We start from the raw sequence: 21246 nt of genomic DNA, 5'->3' as shown, positions 1-21246 counted from the left end.
TTCTCCGCATGATGCGCCATTATGTATCTATTGACGCATAAAACGTGGTGTCTATGCGACCTAATGGTCGCAATGGACGCAAGACCAGGAGATGATGCAGTTTCACCCGGAAGTGCGTTCCACAATACAGGAAGTGTTTGTCTACATGCCCGGCGCGCGTCCCAGAGGACGGAGTGGCCGGGAATGTTCCAGCGTGGGCTATCCGCCTCCATGGGTAAGATCTTATTCAAGGGGAGACAGGGCTCTGGGCAGGTTCTCCTGATGATGCGCCACACTGTATACGGCACGAAACAGCTGTAGACCTCTGGCTGCCTGTACCTCTCTCCATTTTATTGGAAAATAATGTCTTGTGGATGTTATTTTTTTATTTTAAATTGAAGAAATAAAAGTGATTTTGTTTTTTTAGCTGGATGTGTACCACCGCTTTTGCTTCACTTTACGATGATACAACTACAGTTTGGTGAGTTGCCCACTTATGCTTGTTGGTTATCCTGTGTATCGGCTTCTCTTGTACTGGAATACAATTTACCAACTTTTTATGAACGATTCTTTGTCTGAATGATCGGAAATTATGTTTGGGACCACTAATGGACAAACAATTGCTAACCAAATTGATCAGATTGGTTAGGAGACTTTTTATTCATTAGTGGTCCCAAACGATCATTTACGATCATATGAAGAATCGTTAATAATCAATCGTTTGGCAAATTGTATCATTAGTGGCCACCTTCAGACAGAGTGAAGGGAAAATCTAAGGGGCCCCTACACTGGTCGATTCTATAGAATTCCCCATACGATCGATTTGCGGCCAATTTCGATTGAATTTGATCCATCTGACAGTATGGAAAATCTAGCTTGATCTGCTGCTGGCAGCAGATCGATGGCCCATAGAGTTGCATTGGATCTAATGGTCCAATAATGCATTTAGATCGATTTTCCAATAGATTGAATTCTGAAATCTATTGAAAATCTGTTCCTAGTGTGTGGCACACATCAGATAGATTCCTGTCGGATTGGACTTGACAGGCATCTGCCAGAAATCTATCTCATGGTCGAATCTGCTAAAAAAATCTATAAGTGTATGGCCACCTTTAGGGCTGGAACCCACAGGAGCGCTTTTGGCAGCGTTTTGGCAGCACTGCGATACGCTAGCAGTTTGACAAAATGCTGGGCTAATGTTAATGGATGGGGCAACTTCCACAGGAGCGTTTGCGTTTCCCAGAAACGCAAACGCAGGACCTGCAGCATTTTGGGAGCGTTAGCGCTTCAATGTAAAGTATTGAACCGCTAGCGGAAACGCTCAGCAAAACCTAAACTGAGCGGTTTTGCTAGCGTTTTGCGGTTCAGCACACTGTAACAAAATGAAAAATAATTCACAGGACCAATCAGGATAAAAACGCAAAACGCTAGGCACCCGCTGGGCAAAAAAATACAATGTTGCAAAACACAACCAAAAACGCGCATGAATCCGCTTGCAAACCGCTCAGACAAAACGCTAGCGTTTGCGTTTGCTGATTTCAGTGGGTTCCAGGCCTTAGAGTGTCTTTTTCACCAAGTTGTACACAGTTGCCATGGTTTCCAACAAGTTCCCTAAATCCTATAGTAACTGCAGACTGATGCGGAAAGAAAATAATTACTGGCTGTTGCTTACAAAATGGCTTGTCATTATGATCTGTGTTCTATTCTACAGACTGTTATTTTACCAAACTGAAATAACCCTTTAAAGGACACCTGAAGTGTGAAGAATATGGAGGCTTATTAGAGGCAGAGGCTGCCAGGCAACTGGTATTGCTTACAAGGAAATAAATATGGCAGCCTCCATATCCCTCTTGTTACAGTTGTCCTTAAGGTTTCTGGTGTCCACTGATTCACCCTTTCACTAAAACCTTGCTGTCTTCAGTGTCAGATGCTCAATACTTCCTGCTCTGGCTAAAAACCATGCTTGTAGCTAAGCCTCCTCCTAAGCCAAAACCCACAGCGTTGTGCTCTACAGACTTCAAATGTGGACACTGCATCATAGGGTACAGTCAAATGAAAGGTAGGAAACCCTCTGTAGGCCTGGAACCCACTACAAAACGCAATTGCTAGCATTTTTAATGAGCGGTTTGTAAGTGATTTCATGAGCGATTGCTGGCGATTTTGGTAGCATTTTTATAAAAAGTGTCAATTTTGCCAGCGGTTGTCTAGCGATTAGCGGTTTTTATTCTGATTGGTCCTTTCAATTAATTTAAATTTTTTTGACAGTGTGCAGTAATGTAAAAACGCTAGCAAAATCACTCTTTGTAGGTTTTGACGAGCGATTATGCCAGCGTTTATATACTTTAAATTGCAGAAACGCTAACGCTAAAAATGCTGCATGTTCTGCGTTTGCGATTTTGGTAATCGCAATCGCTCCAGTGGAATTTGGCCCACCCATTAACAATAGCTGAGCGTTTAGTGATCGATTCAAAACGCTAGCCATTTCCCTAAACGCTCCTAAAAAATCGCTCTAGTGCAGGGGTCAGGAACCTTTTTGGCCGACAGAGCCATAAACGCCACATATTTTAAAATTTATTTCCCTGAGAGACGTACAATATGTTTCAAACTGGGACAGTGTGCATGCGCAGCAGAGGGCTTACGACCCTGTTGCCATGGTGATGTGTATACAGTTGATCCACAGGGCAGCGGAAGTGTCAGACACATCTTCAGCTTCTCTTGGGGTTCAGCAACATCAACAATTTCCCCAAGAGCCAAACAGGAGAAATACCGACTAACCGCTTGTACAATTAGCTAGCTGACTTGGGGGTTGATTCACTTTGTAGGACAAGATCCCCGCACTTTGGCCCAATAGGCTGCCTGTTAAGTGACAGACAGCCTAATGGGCCAATCAAAGTGCCTAGGATTTTGTCCTACAAAGTCACTGGACCTGACAGGGTCCAGAGTGGGACAATTGGAGCAGCAGTTTTAAGAGGAGTGCGAGTAAGTTAGTGCATGCTACAGCAGTGAAAATGTTACTTGCGCTGCTTGAGCAGTGTAGCTTAGTGAATCAACCCCCACTGATTTGTCTGTGAGCCAGATGTAGCCATCAAAAGAGTCACATCTGGCTCCCGAGCCATAGCTTCCCTACCCCTGCTCTGGTGGGTTTGAGCCCTCAGTGTGCATTCCTTACACAGAGCATCTCCACCCTAATGCCCAATACAAAAGAATGCATTAAAATGGGCCTGAAGTCTTGCACAGGTTAGAGGGAAACCGGAAAGAAATGCTCCCTGTATGTGTTTAGAGTTTATCCTGTGTTATTCCCCCTCATTTGTGTCTAATCACAAGTTGTAATTTGATCTCTGTCCTGTGTCACCTGATTGCCATGGCAGAGATGGCAAATAAGCTAACTTGAAAGCACAGGATGTTAACAATATCTCTGCTTCCATGGAAGCAGGAAGTAAGACACACTGCAGATTTATTTTAGGATTTGTATCAGCTGTACCAAAGAAATGTTTTTCTGTAAAGGTTATTATGCTGTTGTGTAACTTTTAGAGCAGAGAGGAGGTTCTGAGTTCAGGTGCGCTTTAAGCTAAATGACTTGGTCCACACCTTTACCGGCAGCATAGCTGGTAAGTATTTGTCACATGGAGCAGTGATTCCAAAGCAGCTAAACTGACTTGCACACCAAGACGGGTGAAGCTTACCAGTTTACTGATGACACCGGATCAAGAGGTGAGTATTTTAAAGGACCGATCCAGCGAAAAAAAGTAAGCAGTTAAAATCTGACAGAACCAACGGGTTTTGGACTAGTCCACCTCCTCATGGGGGCTTCTCGGGGTTTCCTTTGTTGTCAAAAGCATTTTTCTGGAGCAGTTGCCAAGTCTTGGTGAAAAAGACACTCTAAAGGTGGCCATACACTTATAGATTTGCAGCAGATTCGACCATCAGATAGATTTCTGGCAGATGCCTGTTCATTTGAATCTGACAGGAATCTATCTGATGTGTGCCACACACTAGGAACAGGTTTCCAATAGATTTCAAAATAAAATCTATTGGAAATCTATCTAAATGCATTATTGGTCCATTAGATCCAATGCAACTCTATGGACCATCGATCTGCTGCCTAGATTTTCCATCCTGTCAGATCAAATCGATCGAAATTAATCTAAATCGGCCGCAAATCGATCGATCGATAGAATTGATTCCATAGAATCCTTAACTGCCAAAATGGTGTGCAAGTAATTAGAGAGGCTGGCTGTCATCTTATTATTTTGACAGTTAAACTGCCATTCAGGAAAAGCTTTTGAAAACAAAGAAAACCCTGAGAATCCCGCATGAGGAGATGGACTAGTCCAAAACCTGTCAGTTCTGTCAGAATTTAACTGTTTAACTGGTTAATCTTAAAAAGCTTAAATGACCAATCCAGGAAAAAAAGTAAAGGGAACCTGAAATAACTTTAAAAAAGAAAAATATTTTCACTTACCTGGGGCCTCTGCCAGCCCCCTGCAGCCGCCTTGTGCCCGCGCTGTCGCAGAACCATCCTCCGGTCCCCCGCTGCAGCTCAGTTTCGATTCTGCCAACTTGCAAGTCGATCGCCACTGCGCTTGCGCTCTGCTGCTAGGAGAGTGAAGCATTTTACAATGAGGATCACAACTCTATATTTTGGCCATCTACAAGTTTTGTCTTTTAAAGGCTGAGAACACACTAGGCAGAAACGCAAGCGCTGCGGAAAAAGCACATAATGCAAGTCAATGGGCCGCATAAAAAAACGCATATGCCTGTGTTCTGCAATGTGCATTTTTAAAAAACACTGTTTTTGTTGCATATTTATCAAAAGCGCACATAATGAAAGTCAGTGGTGATGCAGAGGTATTGCGTCGCGTTTTTAAGAAGTTTGCAAATGTATTTCAGCTTCCTGTTGACTTCCTAGTGATTTGCATAAAAAACATGCAAAGCGCGCATGCGATTTATATATGCAAACTTCAAATGCATTAAAATACAAATGCAAGAAAAATGCATGTGTAGGAAAAACGCAAACGCACATAAAAAGCACTAAAACCCCACAAATGCATGTGCAGCAAAATGCAACGTTTCCTGCACTGCCTAGTGTGTTCCCAGCCAAAGTGATTTAAAGGACAACTGAAGAGAGAGGTATATGGAGGCTGCCATGTTTATTTCCTTTTAAGCAATACCAGTTGCCTGGCAGCCCTGCTGAGCCTCTGCCTCTAATAGCCTCTAAGCCATAGCCCCTGAACAAGCATGCAGCAGATCAGGTGTTTCAGACTTTAAAGGGGAACTGAAGAGAGAGGTATATGGAGGCTGCCATGTTTATTTCCTTTTAATCAATACCAGTTGCCTGGCAGCCCTGCTGGTCTATTTCTCTGCCGTAGTATCTGATTAAAACCAGAAACAAGCATGCAGCTAGTCTTGTCAGATCAGACTTATAAGTCTGAACCACTGAAACACCTGATCTGCTGCATGCTTGTTCAGGGGCTATGGCTAATAGTATTAGAGGCAGAGGATCAGCAGGGCTGCCAGGCAACTGGTATTGTCTAAAAGGAAATAAACATGACAGCCTCCATATACCTCTCTCTTCAGTTCCCCTTTAAAGTCAGATCTGACAAGACTAGCTGCATGCTTGTTTCTGGTGTTATTCAGATTCTACTGCAGAGAAATAGACCAGCAGGACTGTCAGGCAACTGGTGTTGATTAAAAGGAAATAAATATGGCAGCCTCTATATACCTCTTACTTCAGTTCCCCTTTAATAAGAGAGGAGGGTACGATTTTCTAGAACTGCTTTAAGCATGGAGATAGCTGCAGTGTGATGTTGATGATAACATTAACGTGTGCTAAAAATATTTTATGAATATGCAAACCCTGATTATTCATAGCACTTTTTTTTATTAAATCCCACTGGTGGTTATAACATTATTTTTGCAGTCAGATTTAGCAGAAAGTAGAAGACACAAGGAACACACAGACAGGACAAATAACACAGCACACAAAGAGCAGGAGAGCGTCTGACCAGGGCAAGAGGTCTACAGCTTCCTTTGTCTCATTTTATCTTTGCTTGTCTTACATTGTCGGCGTTGGCAACAGAGATGTCTGCTGTGCTCAGATTGGACACTTTACACGATATAACTTTTCACGTAATTCTAGATGTAAATGACACTAAGCTAAGCTACTCAGCTGTGGTGGATGTAAACGACCGCCATGGCCAAGAATTGGGCATCAGTCAGGCGTGTGTACCGCGGCTGCATGATGATCACTAAAGATCCTGCATGTAGGATCTTGACAAATGGCCGACGCCTGATCCCAGCATTGTTCTTGCCACTCCTTTGTCCACTGAAAACCGCACTCGTCGTCCCTCCAACCCCCCTCCATAGCAACAGTTGCGTCTCCAGCCAGATGCTGATGTGTCTGTACAGCTCTGTCAGTGCTCTGTTGCCCAGCAGGGTTTTGTAAACAATCCTTTGGTGACAGGGATTCAGCAGACCTCATCTGGTGAGTAGAAGCAGGGTCGGATTTACCAAAAGGCACTGTAGGCTCATGCCTACAGGTACCTGATGATGGAAAGGCGGCTCACTAACCACCCCGAGCGCCTCACTCCCTCCTTCTTTGCCTATGCAGAGTCCTGATGAGTGTAAATGAGAGGTTACTCACTCTGCTCTCAGCACTCCACTGACCAGATATCCCTTTAGTCAGGGGCCCCTCTAGCTACTTAGTATTAGGTAGCTAGAGGAACCTCAGTATTAAGTGGCACCTGTAGCTACCTATGATGGGCTAGGGAAGTAAGGGAAAAGTGATAGCATGGCCAGGCAGCACACTTTTGTTGCAGTTTGTTGAGGGTTTGTCGGTTCATGGAGGGCAAAGTCTAGGGTGTCAGGACATCAGTGCCTATAGGCTCCTGTGATGTAAACCCGGTCCTGAGTAGGGGCCTTAAAGGTTATCGTCCACCATGGCCGTGTTCAGACCAGTGTGCTTATACACAAAATCTTTGAGTATCTCTCTGAGAATTAAAAACTTGATAATAATAAAAATCTCTGTACAAGCTGTACAGCGAAATAGAGATAAACAAGGCTAGGTTCACAATTATGCCGACACCAACAAGTGGACTGGCACCGCAGATCGAATGTGCGATCCGCTGTGTCCCTCTATGGAATCCTGGGGCCATAACAGAGACATCATAATATCATTATGCTATGCCATGTCCATTTTGTGTGAGGAGTTCGGAAAATGTATGCAGGATGGGACTTTACGTTCTGCTATTGCAATGGAGACAACAGGCACGGTCAAACTGGACACATCTAAAGTGGATCCTATAGATGACCTAGGATTTGTCCACGTCTCTTGGATGTCTGTTGTGGAAAATGTTATCAGGCCTAGTGTGAACCTAACTTCACCACTTTAGCCGCAGGGACGTGAACCTCACATCCGTGGCAGGTGCTGCTACAGCCACAAACACATGAGGCTCACATCCCTGAAGTTTGGGGGGCTGTGCGCGTGATTGTGTGGGACAAAAGTCCCCTGAGCCAATCCGTGCATGTCTGCCAAGAATTTTTTTGTTCAAAAGCAGTGATTATTCTTAAATGGTGCCATTGCGCTCCCTCCTGCTCGCTCGTTACCACCACCGATCGTTAGATTAATGTATAGAAACTTTGTTTCCATTCATCTCCCTTCTAGGCCACCATAATCGCAGGCATCAAGGAGTTGCCTGCGTCACTTCTGAAGTAACACTGAAAAAATGCACCTTTTATATCCAATTAAAATATTGTCATCATACATTGTACTAGGGAGTAGGGATATCATTTAAACGTTGCAATAGCTGGGACAAATGGGCAAATAAAATGTGTGGCTTTCATCCACAGTTTTATGTTTTATTTTAAAGCTATAATGGCCGAAAACTGAGAAATTATTTTTCCCCCTTTTTTTTCTTATTAATCCCATAAAAATGCATCTAGAATAAATAATTCTTAGCATAATGTACCACCCAAAGAAAGCCTAAGTGGTTGCAAAAAAAAAAAAACAAGATATAGATCATTTTGTTTTGCTAAGAAGTGATAAAGTTATTGGAGAATGAAAGGGAGGTGCGCTGAAATGTGAAAATTCCTGCCATCCATAAGGTGAAAAATACCCGCTGGCTGAAGTAGTTAAAGGAATACTATCGATTGAAACGACTTTTTTTTTTTTTATACTCAATATTAGTGTACACATTACCACTAGTGCTAGGGGCACTTTATTTATTCACCCAGGTCTCTCTCTTGCTATCCCTGCTTAAAAATTCATTTCTCACACAGCTCATAGTATTTTGGGTCACCCTGAGCTGCTTGGTTACTCTGTCACACAGCTCACAAATATATTTCACTGTGTCACTCACAGCATGCAGCAGACATGAGGAGAAATAGGCTGATCTGAGGTGGTAACAGGTAACTAAATGAGCTGTAATATTGCTGGAATATAACTAGCTATAACAATAGTCTGTGTTTTCACTCAGACTGGCTGCCTGCTTGAGGTGATTCATCCAGGCTGCATCCACTTTACAAGCTGCTGAGAGGGGCAGCCCACTGTTTACAATTAGCATTATTAGTATCTTTATCAGTCAAGAGAAGCAAAGATAATAAACACACGTTGCTAGAATCTTTAACCCCTTACCACCATATCAACAAGATTCTTTCAGCAAGGTGATAATTAAACTATAAACTGAGGAGTTCATAGCATCTCCCCTTTGCAGAGACATGGTCTAGCCCTCTGGGAACCCAGTATTTAGATACATTTGTATCCAACACTGATGCCAAAACTGACTGAGGATTTTACAGCTGAGAGGAACAGCTGTGTGAGGAATCAAATTGCTCCTAGTACTTGTCCTAATGTGCGCTACAACATACAGCATTTACAAATAAATGCATACATCGATAGTATTCCTTTAAGGATAATTTCTGTCCTGTTTTATTATTTGAGTGCTATAGCTTAGAAAATGCCCTGCAGTTCAATACCAATAATTGTGACTTGCATGTAGATTTAAAACAAATTGTTTGCCGTTGACATTGGGTCAATCGGATGCCCTAATTTGATTGGCTTAGTTCCAGGGTGTATACAATTTGCATCTCATGACCAATATTTCTGGACCTGATTGGTCAGAGGACAGGCTATCCAATATGTTATGTCAATTTTACATGATAGACTCAACATTGTACAATGGGATTGGTGCATCCAGGTTCTCCAACATCAAATAAAGCAGCAGCAAAATTCTATACTTGCCCTTCAAATTATCCTTGCGGAACTGTAGCTTCAGCATTCTTTCTTAAATCTTCCTGGGCACAGGAAATGCCAAGCATTTTATGGAAGTGGTATTAGAGTCCTGTGTGCTGTATTTCAAGCTAACATACAGTAGTTCTGTATTTTATTCCTGCACTGGCCTGATACAGAGGGGGAGAGAGATATAGAAGGTTCTCCAGAGTTTGGCATGGTGCGCTTACCCCTCCTTGGTTTACGGCCGCTTCCAACCCCAGGTGCGATAATTGCTGCACTGTGCGCCACTCTATATTAATTATATGGAGCGTGCAGCTGTATATTAGCCACTGTAGAATGGAATGCAAGGTCTCTGCCTATACTTCACATAAGAGGGTATTTTAGCAAGCATAAAACCAGCCAATTAACACTGTGGGGGACAGTCTTGGGCAGCCTGCGAGCTCTTACACTCGTCTCATGGAATTCATATGCTTTGTACAAAGGCAATACGCTGCATTGCGTTAAAAAAAAAGGAGTTCATCTTCCATTGGTTAACATAGAATCGAGGAAGGTCAGAGTTTTGATGGTCTTTGTGCAGTGGTGTAACAATAGAGCCTGCCACCACTGGAGCTGGGAGGGGGCCCGGGAGGTGGTCCTGTTCATTAATATGCAGAGCAGGCAGCAGGTTATATACATTACCTGCTCCCGGTGCTGGTGTCTCCTTCACTTCCTGGTCCGTTTTCAAGTGTCGTGCGCTGCATGCAGCCAGCCAATCACCATTTGGCTTCAGTCCCCGCATGGTGATAGGCTGGCTGCAGTGCAGGGCACTTGATAACTAACCAGGAAGTGAAGGAGATGCCAGGGATTGGAGCAGATTATGTATATAACCCACTGCCTGCTCTGCATATTAATGAACAGGACCAGGCCCTCCCTAGCTCCCTCCCCCCCTCCTGGCCTGGGGCATAGTGAGTGTCAGGGGGTCCACCACCTGCCACCTACTCTGTCCTCTCTCCACTTCAGCTTAACCTCCTTAGCGGTAACCCCGAGCTGAGCTCCTGGTGGGGAGATTTCTGTTCTGTAAAGTGCTGTACGTGCAGCTAGCACTTTGCTAGCTGCGAGTCCAGCTTGATCGCCGCCGCTCTGCAGCCCTCTTCCGCACGCAGCTGCAGAAGAGGGCCCCCCCGCCAGAGCCCTGCGCAGCCCGGACCAATCAGTCCCGGGCAGCGCAAAGGGCTGGATCGGATGGGTCTAACGTCAGGACGTCGGCTGACGTCCATGACGTCATTCCGATCGTAGCCATGGCAACAGGAGAAGCCAAACAGGAGATTGCGTTCTATACGCTGACAGATCTCAGTGGGGGCATCCCGTTGCATGTGCTCCAATGTAATAAATGTATGATGCAGCACAGCGTGGTCCTTGTTCAGCGCTTTGTACCACATAGGGTGATGCCATGCCAGACTAGACCCGGCAATGGCTCCCAAAGGCTGATACTTTGATCTAAAATGCATGAAGCTGTGCTGGACTTTATCCACCAAAAATTCATGTTTTACTTGAATTGGAACTGAGACTTGTTGAATACCTTCTCTTAAAAAGGATCTATACCGAGAGATTATGGAAACTGCAATTGCTGATCTTATTCTAGAAAATGCCCTTTCTATGCAGGGGAAAGGTAGAACTTCATTTTTTCACTAGTTTAACCACTTCTATACCACAATAATTGAAATCGATGCCCTGTTTGGGACCTGTATCCCTGCCAGGACATAGATTTCAATTAGCCCACCATACGCTCCCACCAATCGCGCTGCTCTCCTGTCGCTAAAGCCCACTTGCCCTTCTGTCACTATGACAACAGAGCTCCGCGAGCCAGTCTGGAGCAGATTTCATTGGCTCCTGACCCCGTGATCACTGTGAGCCAATCTGATTGGCTCACATTGATCAATGGGGTCAGGAGCCAATGAAACTGGCTCTTGACCAGCTCATAGAGGTCAGTTTTAGTGATGAGTGAACATTGAAAGCAGCAATTCTGTGAGGCCAGACATCAGTAAGCCCCGTTTTTGGTACCAGAAGTCTCTGGTCCTGGGTTAATGAGTACCTGAAGCAAAATAAAACCTTAAACTGTGGGGCAAAGCACTTGCTGCTGCTCATTGGCTCCAGGGCTCCTCTAGTTCCCCACGCTCATTAACTTTTATGTTTGATGTCCCAGGCAATAGAATCCCTCCCATCCGTCCATCCAACTATTAAGGCTGGGTATCCAGGAAGACAAAAGATGGCCTGTTGTGTAGCCTGTGTAGGAGGAGCTGGGGCCTGGGTATCCAGAAAGACAGAAGTTTTCCTGGTGTTTAGCCTGTGTAGGAGGAGCTAGGGCAGGCATGGGCAAACTCGGCCCTCCAGCTGTTATGGAACTACAAGTCCCACAATGCATTTGCCTTTATGAGGCATGTCTGTGTCTGTCAGACTCCTGCAATGCATTGTGGGACTTGTAGTTCCTTAACAGCTGGAGGGCCAAGTTTGCCCATGCCTGAGCTAGGGCCTGGGTATCCAGAAAGACAGAAGTTTTCTGGTGTGTAGCCTGTGTAGGAGGAGTTGGGGCCTGGCAAATGGCAGGTAGTGAGGGACGGTCAGGAGGGGGCCGCAGAATTTTATAATTGTTGCACATCTCCGCATTATAGTGCAAAAGCTAAAAACGCGCAATTGAACTTTAATAAGCGTGACTTTGAACTTTTTGGTTTGGTTAACCCTGTAAATGTGATGAATCCAAGTGTAGGTGAACAAAGCTTTAAAATCCCTGCCCTGCTCTGAGAATCTGAGTGATGGATGTGGCTGAGAACAACTAGAAATGATCCTAACATGAAAATGTTAGAGGTAGAGAAATGGTGTGTTACTGCCACCAATCCCCTCCCCCCCAGCCCGTCTATTATCCTCTGCTGAAATGAGCTGTTCTTGTTCACCACCCTCTGATGCCAGCCTCGTAAAATTCGGACAGCATACGCCTTACATTTGCATTTGGCTGTTTCAGTCGCTGACCGTGGTGCTGATCCTCTCATTTCTTGCTGAGAGCGCTGGAGAGGGTTTCTAGGTACGCAGCCAGCAAGACTTTCCTCTGACTTTCACATTTCTGATCATTTTATTCCCCTCCCCCCTTTCTGTGCTTCATGGTAAGTGTTAAGTTTAAAGGACTACCGAAGCAAGGGGGATATGGAGGCTCCCCCTGCGCTCTGCTGTACCCCCAAAAGAAACCGCTGTGCTAGCAGCACGCAGCGTGTCGCTAGCAGGCTGTTTACATGCTGACTGTCACTCTCCACTGCTACCCTGCCTCCTCTATATCGCCACTCCTGCCTGTGTCCCTTCCCTCCAATCAGCTTACAGAGGCGGGGAGGGAAGAGACGCAGGCAGGGAGCGGCGCTATAGAGGAGGCGGGGGAGCGGCGGAGAGTGATAGTGATAGTCTGCATGTAAACAACCGCTCACGGCGGTTTCTTTTTTTTTGGGGGGGGGGGGAAGGACAGCAGAGCGCGCGGGGGGGGGGGGGACAGTATAGTAGCAGAGGCTGGTGATTATATGCAGAACCAGCCTCTGTGTGCTGATGGGATTGTTAAATCCCACCTCAGGTTCTCTTTAAGGGGTAAAACCCTTAGAGGTGAAGTGGTTAAAAAGCATTTTATTGATAGGTGTGAAAATATCACCTAGGAGAAAACTCAGGTGAAAAAGTGAATTGCTTCAAATTCTCAGCAACCCCTTTTGATTCACCCGAGGCCCTTAAAGGGATACTGTAGGGGGGTCGGGGGGAAATGAGCTGAACTTACCCGGGGCTTCTAATGGTCCCCCGCAGACATCCTGTGCCCGCGCAGCCGCTCACCGATGCTCCGGCCCCGCCTCCGGTTCACTTCTGGAATTTCTGACTTTAAAGTCAGAAAACCACTGCGCCTGCGTTGCCGTGTCCTCGATCCCGCTGATGTCATCAAGAACGCACAGCGCAGGCCCAGTATGGTCTGTGTCTGCGCAGTACACTCCTGGTGACATCAGCGGGAGCGAGGACACGGCAACGCAGGCACAGTGGTTTTCTGACTTTAAAGTCAGAAATTCCAGAAGTGAACCGGAGGCGGGGCCGGAGCATTGGGGAGTGGCTGCGCCAACACAGGATGTCTGCGGGGGACCATTAGAAGCCCCGGGTAAGTTCAACTCATTTTCCCCCGACCCCCTACAGTATCCCTTTAAGTGGACCTCCGCTGTCAATTCCAATGTGAAAGAGAGCCACAATGACATTTACCATGACTGTTCCCCTATTTCTTTTTACTCAATGCAGCAACAGCTCACTGCCTTATTAAGCAGTCCTCTGACCATCCTCAGGGCTGAATAGTGCGAAGCCAGCCTTGCGCAATTAAACTGATTAAAGGACCACTATCACGAAAAATGGTAACGTTTGAAATATGTGTCCTAGAAGTTTACGTCTCCCACATTGAAATGCACCTATACGTTACTTTTCTCCTATGTTTCTGTCAGTTACAGTAGCAGTAAAAATTTGACAGATTTGACAGGTTTTGGACTAATCCATCTTATCATGGGGGATTCTCTCTCTTTTTTTTATGTTCAAAAGCACTTACTGAATGGCAGTTGCGCAGTCTAAGGGCTTTTTTTAAGCGCTGGCGATTTTAGAAATAGCCCTAAAAGTGCTTGTGCAATGATTTCCTATGAGAGTTTCACATGTAAGCATTTCAATTTTCAGCAAACGCGGTACATGTACCATTTTGGAGCACTTTTGCTATAATGGAAGGTATAGGAAAAGCGCAAAACGCTTGAAAAATCGCTTTGTATAGCATTTTCCCAAGCGCTTTCAAGAATAAATACATTGGGGTTGATTCACTAAACCGTGTTAACTCATAGCACATTTTGTGCACGTTATAAAAGGTTTACGTGCGCAAACGCAATTTTTTCCATGCAAAACGCTGTGTACGCGCAAAAATTCACGTTTGCGCACGTAAACCGTTGCTCGTGTTAGCACACCCGTGCGATCAGTTAGCATGGTTTAGTGATTCAACCCCATTGTACTTATTTTCCGGGTCAAAGAGTTATCTTCCGAAGCTCAAAGCGCAGGGAAAAGCGCTTTGAAAAATGCACAATAAATCGTTCAGCGCTTGCGATAGCACTGGCGATTTATAATGTGATCAAGGCCTAACTGCCAAAATATTATGCGGATCAGTAGGCTGGCTGACGCCTTTCTATAGAACCTCTCTATGGAGTGCTTTTGTAAAGAATAAAGGAGATAATGGCCTCAATTCACTAAGCTTTATCAAACACTTTATCAAATGTTTGATAATTTACCTCATGGGTAAAATCTAATTTAGAATTCACTAAGGTGTTATATATTTATCGAATGTTTTTTATATAAAACTTTTAATAAATCTATAACACCTTAGTGAATTAAAAATTAGATTTTACCCATGAGGAAAATTATCAAACGTTTGATAAAGTGTTTGATAAAGCTTAGTGAATTGAGGCCAATGAGTAACCCCATAGAAATGGACTACTCCAAAATATGTCAGATATTGCAGATTTTTACTGCCTACTGTTAGTGACAGGAACATAGGAGAAAAGTCATTTCTAGTGCATTGTATTTTCGCACACAGATATTTCTTATAAGTATGTCTACACCTGTATTTTAAAGCTGACCTAAACTTCCTTAATAACCTTTAAAGAAAAACCTTTATTTCTTTGTTACTGCTGATACAAATCCTGCAATTATTCTGCAGTGTGTCTACTTCCTGTTTTCACAAAGGCAGACACATTGTTAACATCCTGTGCTTTCAAATGAGCTTATCTGCCGTGGCAGTCAGCTGACACAGGGGAGAGTTCAAATTACAACTTGTGATTAGACATAGATGAGGGGGATTAGACAGGCTTATTTCTATAAACACATAAGGGTGCATTGCACTATGTTTTCCTTCTGTCCTGAGTTCAGGTCCACTTTGTTTTACAGTTTTTCCCGATCGTGGTCCTTTTGAAGGAAGCTTTTATATAATTGCTTGGGGCTGTTCTTTCCATAAATTTTCCCCGAGATCTCAATCTGTACATTTCCCTGAAATAGTCGGAGAAATGACGACCTGCCTGCCCGTTCCGTACATTAGACTTGGATATTTTCAGCGGACAATGCATTTATTATATTCCATACAATGCTCCAAGGTTACTTTGTTCAAGGTAAGTTAAGATAATGAAAAAGAAGAAAAAAAAAGAGGAAGGGGAAAAAAAATCCCCATCTGTGTCCTCTACAAACGAGCTGAACAGCTGCTTTCTTTGCAGTTTCTATAGCGAGGTGTTTTAACTCCTAATAATGAAAGAGAATTTCTTATGAATCTTTATTAAGCTCTTTTTATGGATTCCGTAGCCGCCACCTCCTGAGCCGGCTTATTTTGTTTAATGTGATTCATTCATTAATTCAGGATCAGAAGTGACTGTTTGAATTATGACAATCGGCCTTGGTTAGAAGTAGATTTTCCTGTGCAGACGGACCCAGCGGTGGAGGATGCGGGCAGTTCAATTACCTGCGCGTCTCTGGGGTTAGTTAGGAAGACAGGTGATGCCACAAAGGGAATACGTAATAAAGATTTCACAGTCACAGGGATTCAATAACAGTTTGCAAATCTCGCCTGCAATTTTGGGGTTTTTGCAAAATAGAAAAAAGTTCAGTGCTCTTAATTGCCTAGGTAATCGCTACTGGATTTGGGAAGCTTTGCACTGAGAATAAACAAGTGCGAGCTGCCAAATGTGTTAGTAACGATTTCTCTGCTTGGAACTAAAAGCTTTGACAAAAGTAAATCTATGACAAAAGAAATATATACCCTTCCGTGAATAACGTCAGCACCGTAGGAAGTCAAAGGCTGCAGCTACCAAGTGGCTGCAACTAATGTTATCCTATGCCTTTTCTGAGGTAAGGCAGCTATGGCATGTGGCAGCCGTCAGTTGCTGCTGCTCTAGTGTTGCAATTGCTGTAAGCAATTAGGTTACATCGGTAGTAGCTCCTTAATAACTGTGATTAATAAAGAGGCACTACGGTAAGTCTCTCATGTGACATTTTCATAAAATGTACCAGATACCGTTTACACATTACCACAACAAAAAACCTCAAGTCTTCCTATACAACTAGGCACCTCCTAAATGTTTTCAGCTTTCTTATTCAATTAATGAGCATCTCTGATCAGCTCCTAGCAAAAACTGAGTTCATCCTCCGTTTAGTATTTATAAAGCACTAACATCTTTAGCAGCACTTTGCACAGTATATAGTCCCGTCACTGACCGTCCTTCAGTGGGACTCGCAATCTACCCCTACCATAGCCGTAGGTCTCTATCACAGACCAACCTGATGCAAGCTACGTAGCTTAGCTGTATGTTTCTGAGATGTGGGAGGAAACCTGTGCATACACTTGGAGGAGGATTGGGAGTCGAAACTCCATGCTGATGGTGTCCTGGCCAAAATGTTAACCAGGAATAACCATGACTTCAAGACATGTTATCCACTGAATCACCATGCTGCCCTGTTCCTGGGAAACCAACATTTTCTGATTTCAGTAGGGCAGGATTATCCACCAGGCAACCTAGGCAGGTGCCTGGGGCCTAATGGGTGTCAAGGGGCCTACCTGCCACCTTCTTTGACCTCTCTCCACTTCACCTTACCAAAGGGACTTCAAGGGGGCCCGAAATCTACTATCTTGCCTAGGGCTCCATTACATCTTAATCCATCTCTGGTCTTCAGAATTTAAGATCAGTACTACTGTAATAGACTAGTTAAAAACAAAAACACAGGGATTCCAGGAGCCCAGTACCGCGTTATAAAGTCACTAGAATGTGGCCGACGTAAAGTAAATAAAAATACTCACAATTGTGGGTTGCTAATAAAAGCAACCACTTTCAGCGCACGTGGAGAAGTACCGTCTCCACTCGGCCTTTCTGGTCGCTGCTCCTGAAAAATTGCTCTATATATCCATAGAGAGGCTACCCCTGGTGGATACACTGGGGTTAAGAATTACTGGATCGTGCTGTAGGAGGCGCCCATGTAGTATATATGTTTAGTATAATCAGATAAAATCACAAGGTAAGAGTATAAATTCACAAGTTAAGAATATAAATCCTTAAGTCTGGGCGCCAAGCTTGGCGCCCAGACTGACCCTCAGACCTAGAGCACGTTATATGACCTGAGGAAGCGATGGTATGTCGCGAAACGCGTTGTCGAAGTGCTAAATAAATTATTCTTATAGCTTATTTTGTCTTGAGTCTTCATAACAGGTAAGAATTTATTTTCTTAACTAGTGAATTTATACTCTTACCTTGTGATTTTATCTGATTATACTAAACATATATACTACATAGGCGCCTCATACCGCACGATCCAGTACTACTGTAATAGTCAATAACGCACGTGGTGCTCTATAGATGTGGCAAATACTTTTAATTAACACTTGCCAAGGAGCCTGGCTCCCGGCGTTACCCTCTCCAGTGGCCACTGCCATATAAATCACGCTAAGAGGATAAGCCCACTTCCAGAATTGTACACAGAGCACTGTGATGATATGCCATTGCCGTCAGTCACGTGATTGAGTGAAAAAAAGTATTTACACTTTATATGGCGATCTACTCTTGTGATTTTCTCCCTGTTGCTGTGTTGTGGTGCTATGTAGGGAGGGGAATCCTCCTCTTTGTTTCTGCAGGCTACAGTCACCCCATTTCCTTCATATATTTTGGACAATCAATGACAGTCTCCCCTCTGGGCTCTCATTTCTCTAGACCAATTAGGTTTCACTTCCTCCTGTCCATCCATTTACAGAGCAAACTTGGACATGGCAAGCTTGACTTCACCGTTCAGCTAACATGCGCAGCTAGATATCAGAATTGTATCCAGCTGAATCTACAAAATAGTTCCATGACTTCTGAAAGAAGCGGGATGTACATGAATTAAAGGTTTTTTTGTGTACTTGCCTGAAGTTGTTTTTGAACTTTACAAGCACACTTGTAGGCTTGCAGAAGAGGTATTCTAGTGCCAAATGCCTTCTCCAATCAGGAACAGTATAGGCTTCTTCTAATATTTTTTAGACATCCCAGACAAACTTCTCTGGCCAAGTCCTCAGATCTACAAACTGTGGAAAGTACTCTTATGTAAAATAAAGTCTCAGCAGCTTCTGATGTCTACTAGCCTGGAGGTTGTTTGTTTTTGTATTTTTCAATTTGTTCTTTATGCTTTGCAAATTTTTATTGAATCCCTCTGAATATATTTCAGAAAAAAAGAAGGGTTATACAGAACGACTGGTCAATCAGACAGGGACAATTAGCAAGGTTGGGTTCCCCTCAAGCCAATCAAGGACTAACTACTTATTTACCTATGGGCTGTGCCTCCAGCTTGCCCTCTAACAGATGTTGAGGACCCACCGGCTGAGCCTGAGCAACAGTGGGTGGCAAGCTCTCATTTTGTGTGGCTGGACTGACCATCTCTCGCTCTTTCTCATTCTGCATCTGTGCATATACATTATATCCAGGAATCTTCCTAAAAACATCAACAAAGACGTCATTGCTTGGGGCAGTCTTTGGCCGGCGAGCCGACAGCACCACATGTTGTGGAACAGGACTGCGATTACCTTTTAAATTTGTAGATGACGAAGACGGCCAGTCCTACGAAGACCACAGACAGAAGCATGAGCATGGCGGAGCCGCTGTGACTTGGGGTGAGGTCCACCAGGGGTGCTGCAGGGGGCAGAGAAGTGACAGTTGTCAGCTAGTGAAGGCACCAGGCTTAGATTAAAACAGAGCAGCATAGAACTAACCCATACTGTGTAAGACCTGGGACCCAGGTCTGCCTTTTCTAAGCACTAGTGATTTGAAAAACTCTTGCTAATGTAATGCTAGGGGGGATTTTTTATCTTTTTAAATCACATCCCTCATGTGGGATCGCACGCATAGCATTACAGCAGCAAAAGCTTTTCAAATCACAAGTGCTTAGAAAATCTCTGCTAGTGGGCTCCAGGCCTAAGATCCCCATGGTAATAAGCACAACCTTGTAGCCAGAGATGTAACTATAGCGGGAGCAGCCACAGCAGTTGAGGAGGAGAGAAGGTAGGGCTGTGGATTTTCCAACTTCTTACCCTACCTCCTGATACAGGGGCTGCCCCTTCAGAGCAGATTTTTTTGGTCAATTTTTCCATGGGTGGGATGGTATGGTAGCAGTACTGTTATTATCCCAGCAGATGGGCCTCCTGATTGTGGTGGTCACTATTGGAGACTGGTTAGAATGGGGGTACATCAAAGTTTTGCTGGGTGGGGTCTCATGATTTGTTTGTATGCCCCTGACTTTAGTGGGTTCCTGTAACAATACAACCTTAACCTTGCTGGCTACTGTTATTAGCTGGCCTATGCTGACCCCTGGCCAGGATCCAAAGATGGATGTTACTCTTTACTCTGAGCCGCTTCCCTGACCCTCTGAGACTTGATGTTTGTGCTTTGCATTGGTGGGCACTAGGGGGAGTTAGCTAAGGGAACTAGAAGCAATCCTGGCTTCTAGCTCCCATCCTCCTCAATAGCTCCTATGGTGGTTCATGTGCCATTGCTGAAGGCCCAGCCCTACAGAGGGAAGATCTCTGCAGATGCCAAAAAACAAGAATTTGTTAGATCCAAACTCTAAAAGATTTGGCGGGAGCTCCACTTGAAAGAAAAAGATGTCAGGAAAACTGGCTTTGAGAGAAATTATAACTACTGAAGGAACAGTTAGCAGGGGGCCCAAAGCATTGGGGGCCCCAACTTCTTACCCTCCATTGCTCCAGTTACACCGTTAATTTGGTTGAAAGAAAGACCTCCCTCCAATTAGTCTTCAAGTGGTCTGAAACTCTGACATAACATTCAATAAAAATGTGTTTTCCTACTTTTTATTACTCATTCATTTATCATATTTGTTTTTGTGCACAAGTAATATTGTCTGTCTACAATTACAAGTTTCCAAAGTGTAGTTTATCTCACCCTGAAAGCTGCCTTTGCATTTTATTCTGTTTCTGTTATAACTGCTTTTTATTACATATTAAAGTCTTCTAATGAGCTATTCTGAGTTCTATGTGTGCCTGAGACAGTTTCTCAGAGTGTTTGTTTACATTCCAGTGTTGATACATTTGTGTTTAACAAGTAAAAAAGATACTGTTATCTCCAGTTTGGATGCAGATTTGAAGCTGAATAGCAGGACAGAATGCTTTGTTTAACCATTTCATTGATGCTCTGCTAGAATTTTTTTTCCTGGGAAAGTAGCTTTAACCTCCCTGGCGGTAAGCCCGTGCTGAGCACGGGCTATGCCGCCGAGAGGCACCGCTCAGGCCCCGCTGGGCCGATTTGCATAATTTTTTTTTGCTGCACGCAGCTAGCACTTTGCTAGCTGCGTGCAGTGCCCGATCGCCGCCGCTACCCGCCGATCCACCGCTATACGCGCCGCCGCAGCCGCCCCCCCCCCCCCTCCCTAGACCCCGTGCGCTGCCTGGCCAATCAGTGCCAGGCAGCGCCGTGGGGTGGATCGGAGTCCCCTTTGACGTCACTGACGTCATCCCGCCCCGTCGCCATGGCGACGGGGGAAGCCCTCCAGGAGATCCCGTTCTTTGAACGAGATCTCCTGATCTCCGATCGCCGGCGGCGATCGGAGGGGCTGGGGGGATGCCGCTCAGCAGCGGCTATCATGTAGCGAGACCTCGTCTCGCTACATGAAAAAAAAAAAAAGAGTTAAAGCTGTAAGGAATCTTCTGAAGCTAAGTAGAAATGCTGACTTTCCGACCACTTTAACCACTTGAGGACCCACGCTTTACCCCCCCTTAAGGACCAGGGCTGTATTCTGTGATCTGTGCTGGGTGGGCTCTGCAGCCCCCAGCACAGATCAGGTAGCAGGCAGAGCGACCAGATCGCCCCCCTTTTTTCCCCCCTATGGGGATGATGTGCAGGGGGGGTCTGATCGCTCCTGCCTGCCTGGGTGTTGCGGGGGGGGGGCACCTCAAAGCCCCCCTCCACGGCGACATTCCCCCCCTCCCTCTCCTACCTGCTCCCCCCCCCCCCGGC

The 21246-nt window shown here is 44.8% G+C and overlaps 1 protein-coding gene across 14 annotated transcripts in view; it reads right to left on the bottom strand.

The window, feature by feature from the left end:
- Positions 1-21246, bottom strand: part of LOC137535751 (VPS10 domain-containing receptor SorCS1-like) — a 1470659-nt gene that overhangs the window by 5820 nt on the left and 1443593 nt on the right. For 9 of the 14 annotated variants that reach the window (XM_068257627.1, XM_068257625.1, XM_068257626.1 and 6 more), the window contains 2 exons: positions 18804-18909; positions 18549-18712 (listed from right to left, as the gene is read on the bottom strand). In XM_068257627.1, the coding sequence (XP_068113728.1) occupies positions 18549-18712; positions 18804-18909 (270 nt within the window). Of the gene's footprint in view, positions 1-4441; positions 4576-18548; positions 18713-18803; positions 18910-21246 lie in introns of those variants that run through there. The other 5 variants (XM_068257621.1, XM_068257622.1, XM_068257624.1 and 2 more) reach the window with 3 other exon arrangements.

This window comes from Hyperolius riggenbachi, chromosome 10 (genome assembly GCF_040937935.1).
Source record: "Hyperolius riggenbachi isolate aHypRig1 chromosome 10, aHypRig1.pri, whole genome shotgun sequence".
Classification (NCBI taxonomy): domain Eukaryota; kingdom Metazoa; phylum Chordata; class Amphibia; order Anura; family Hyperoliidae; genus Hyperolius; species Hyperolius riggenbachi.
This window is presented reverse-complemented; position numbering and strand designations above follow the sequence as displayed.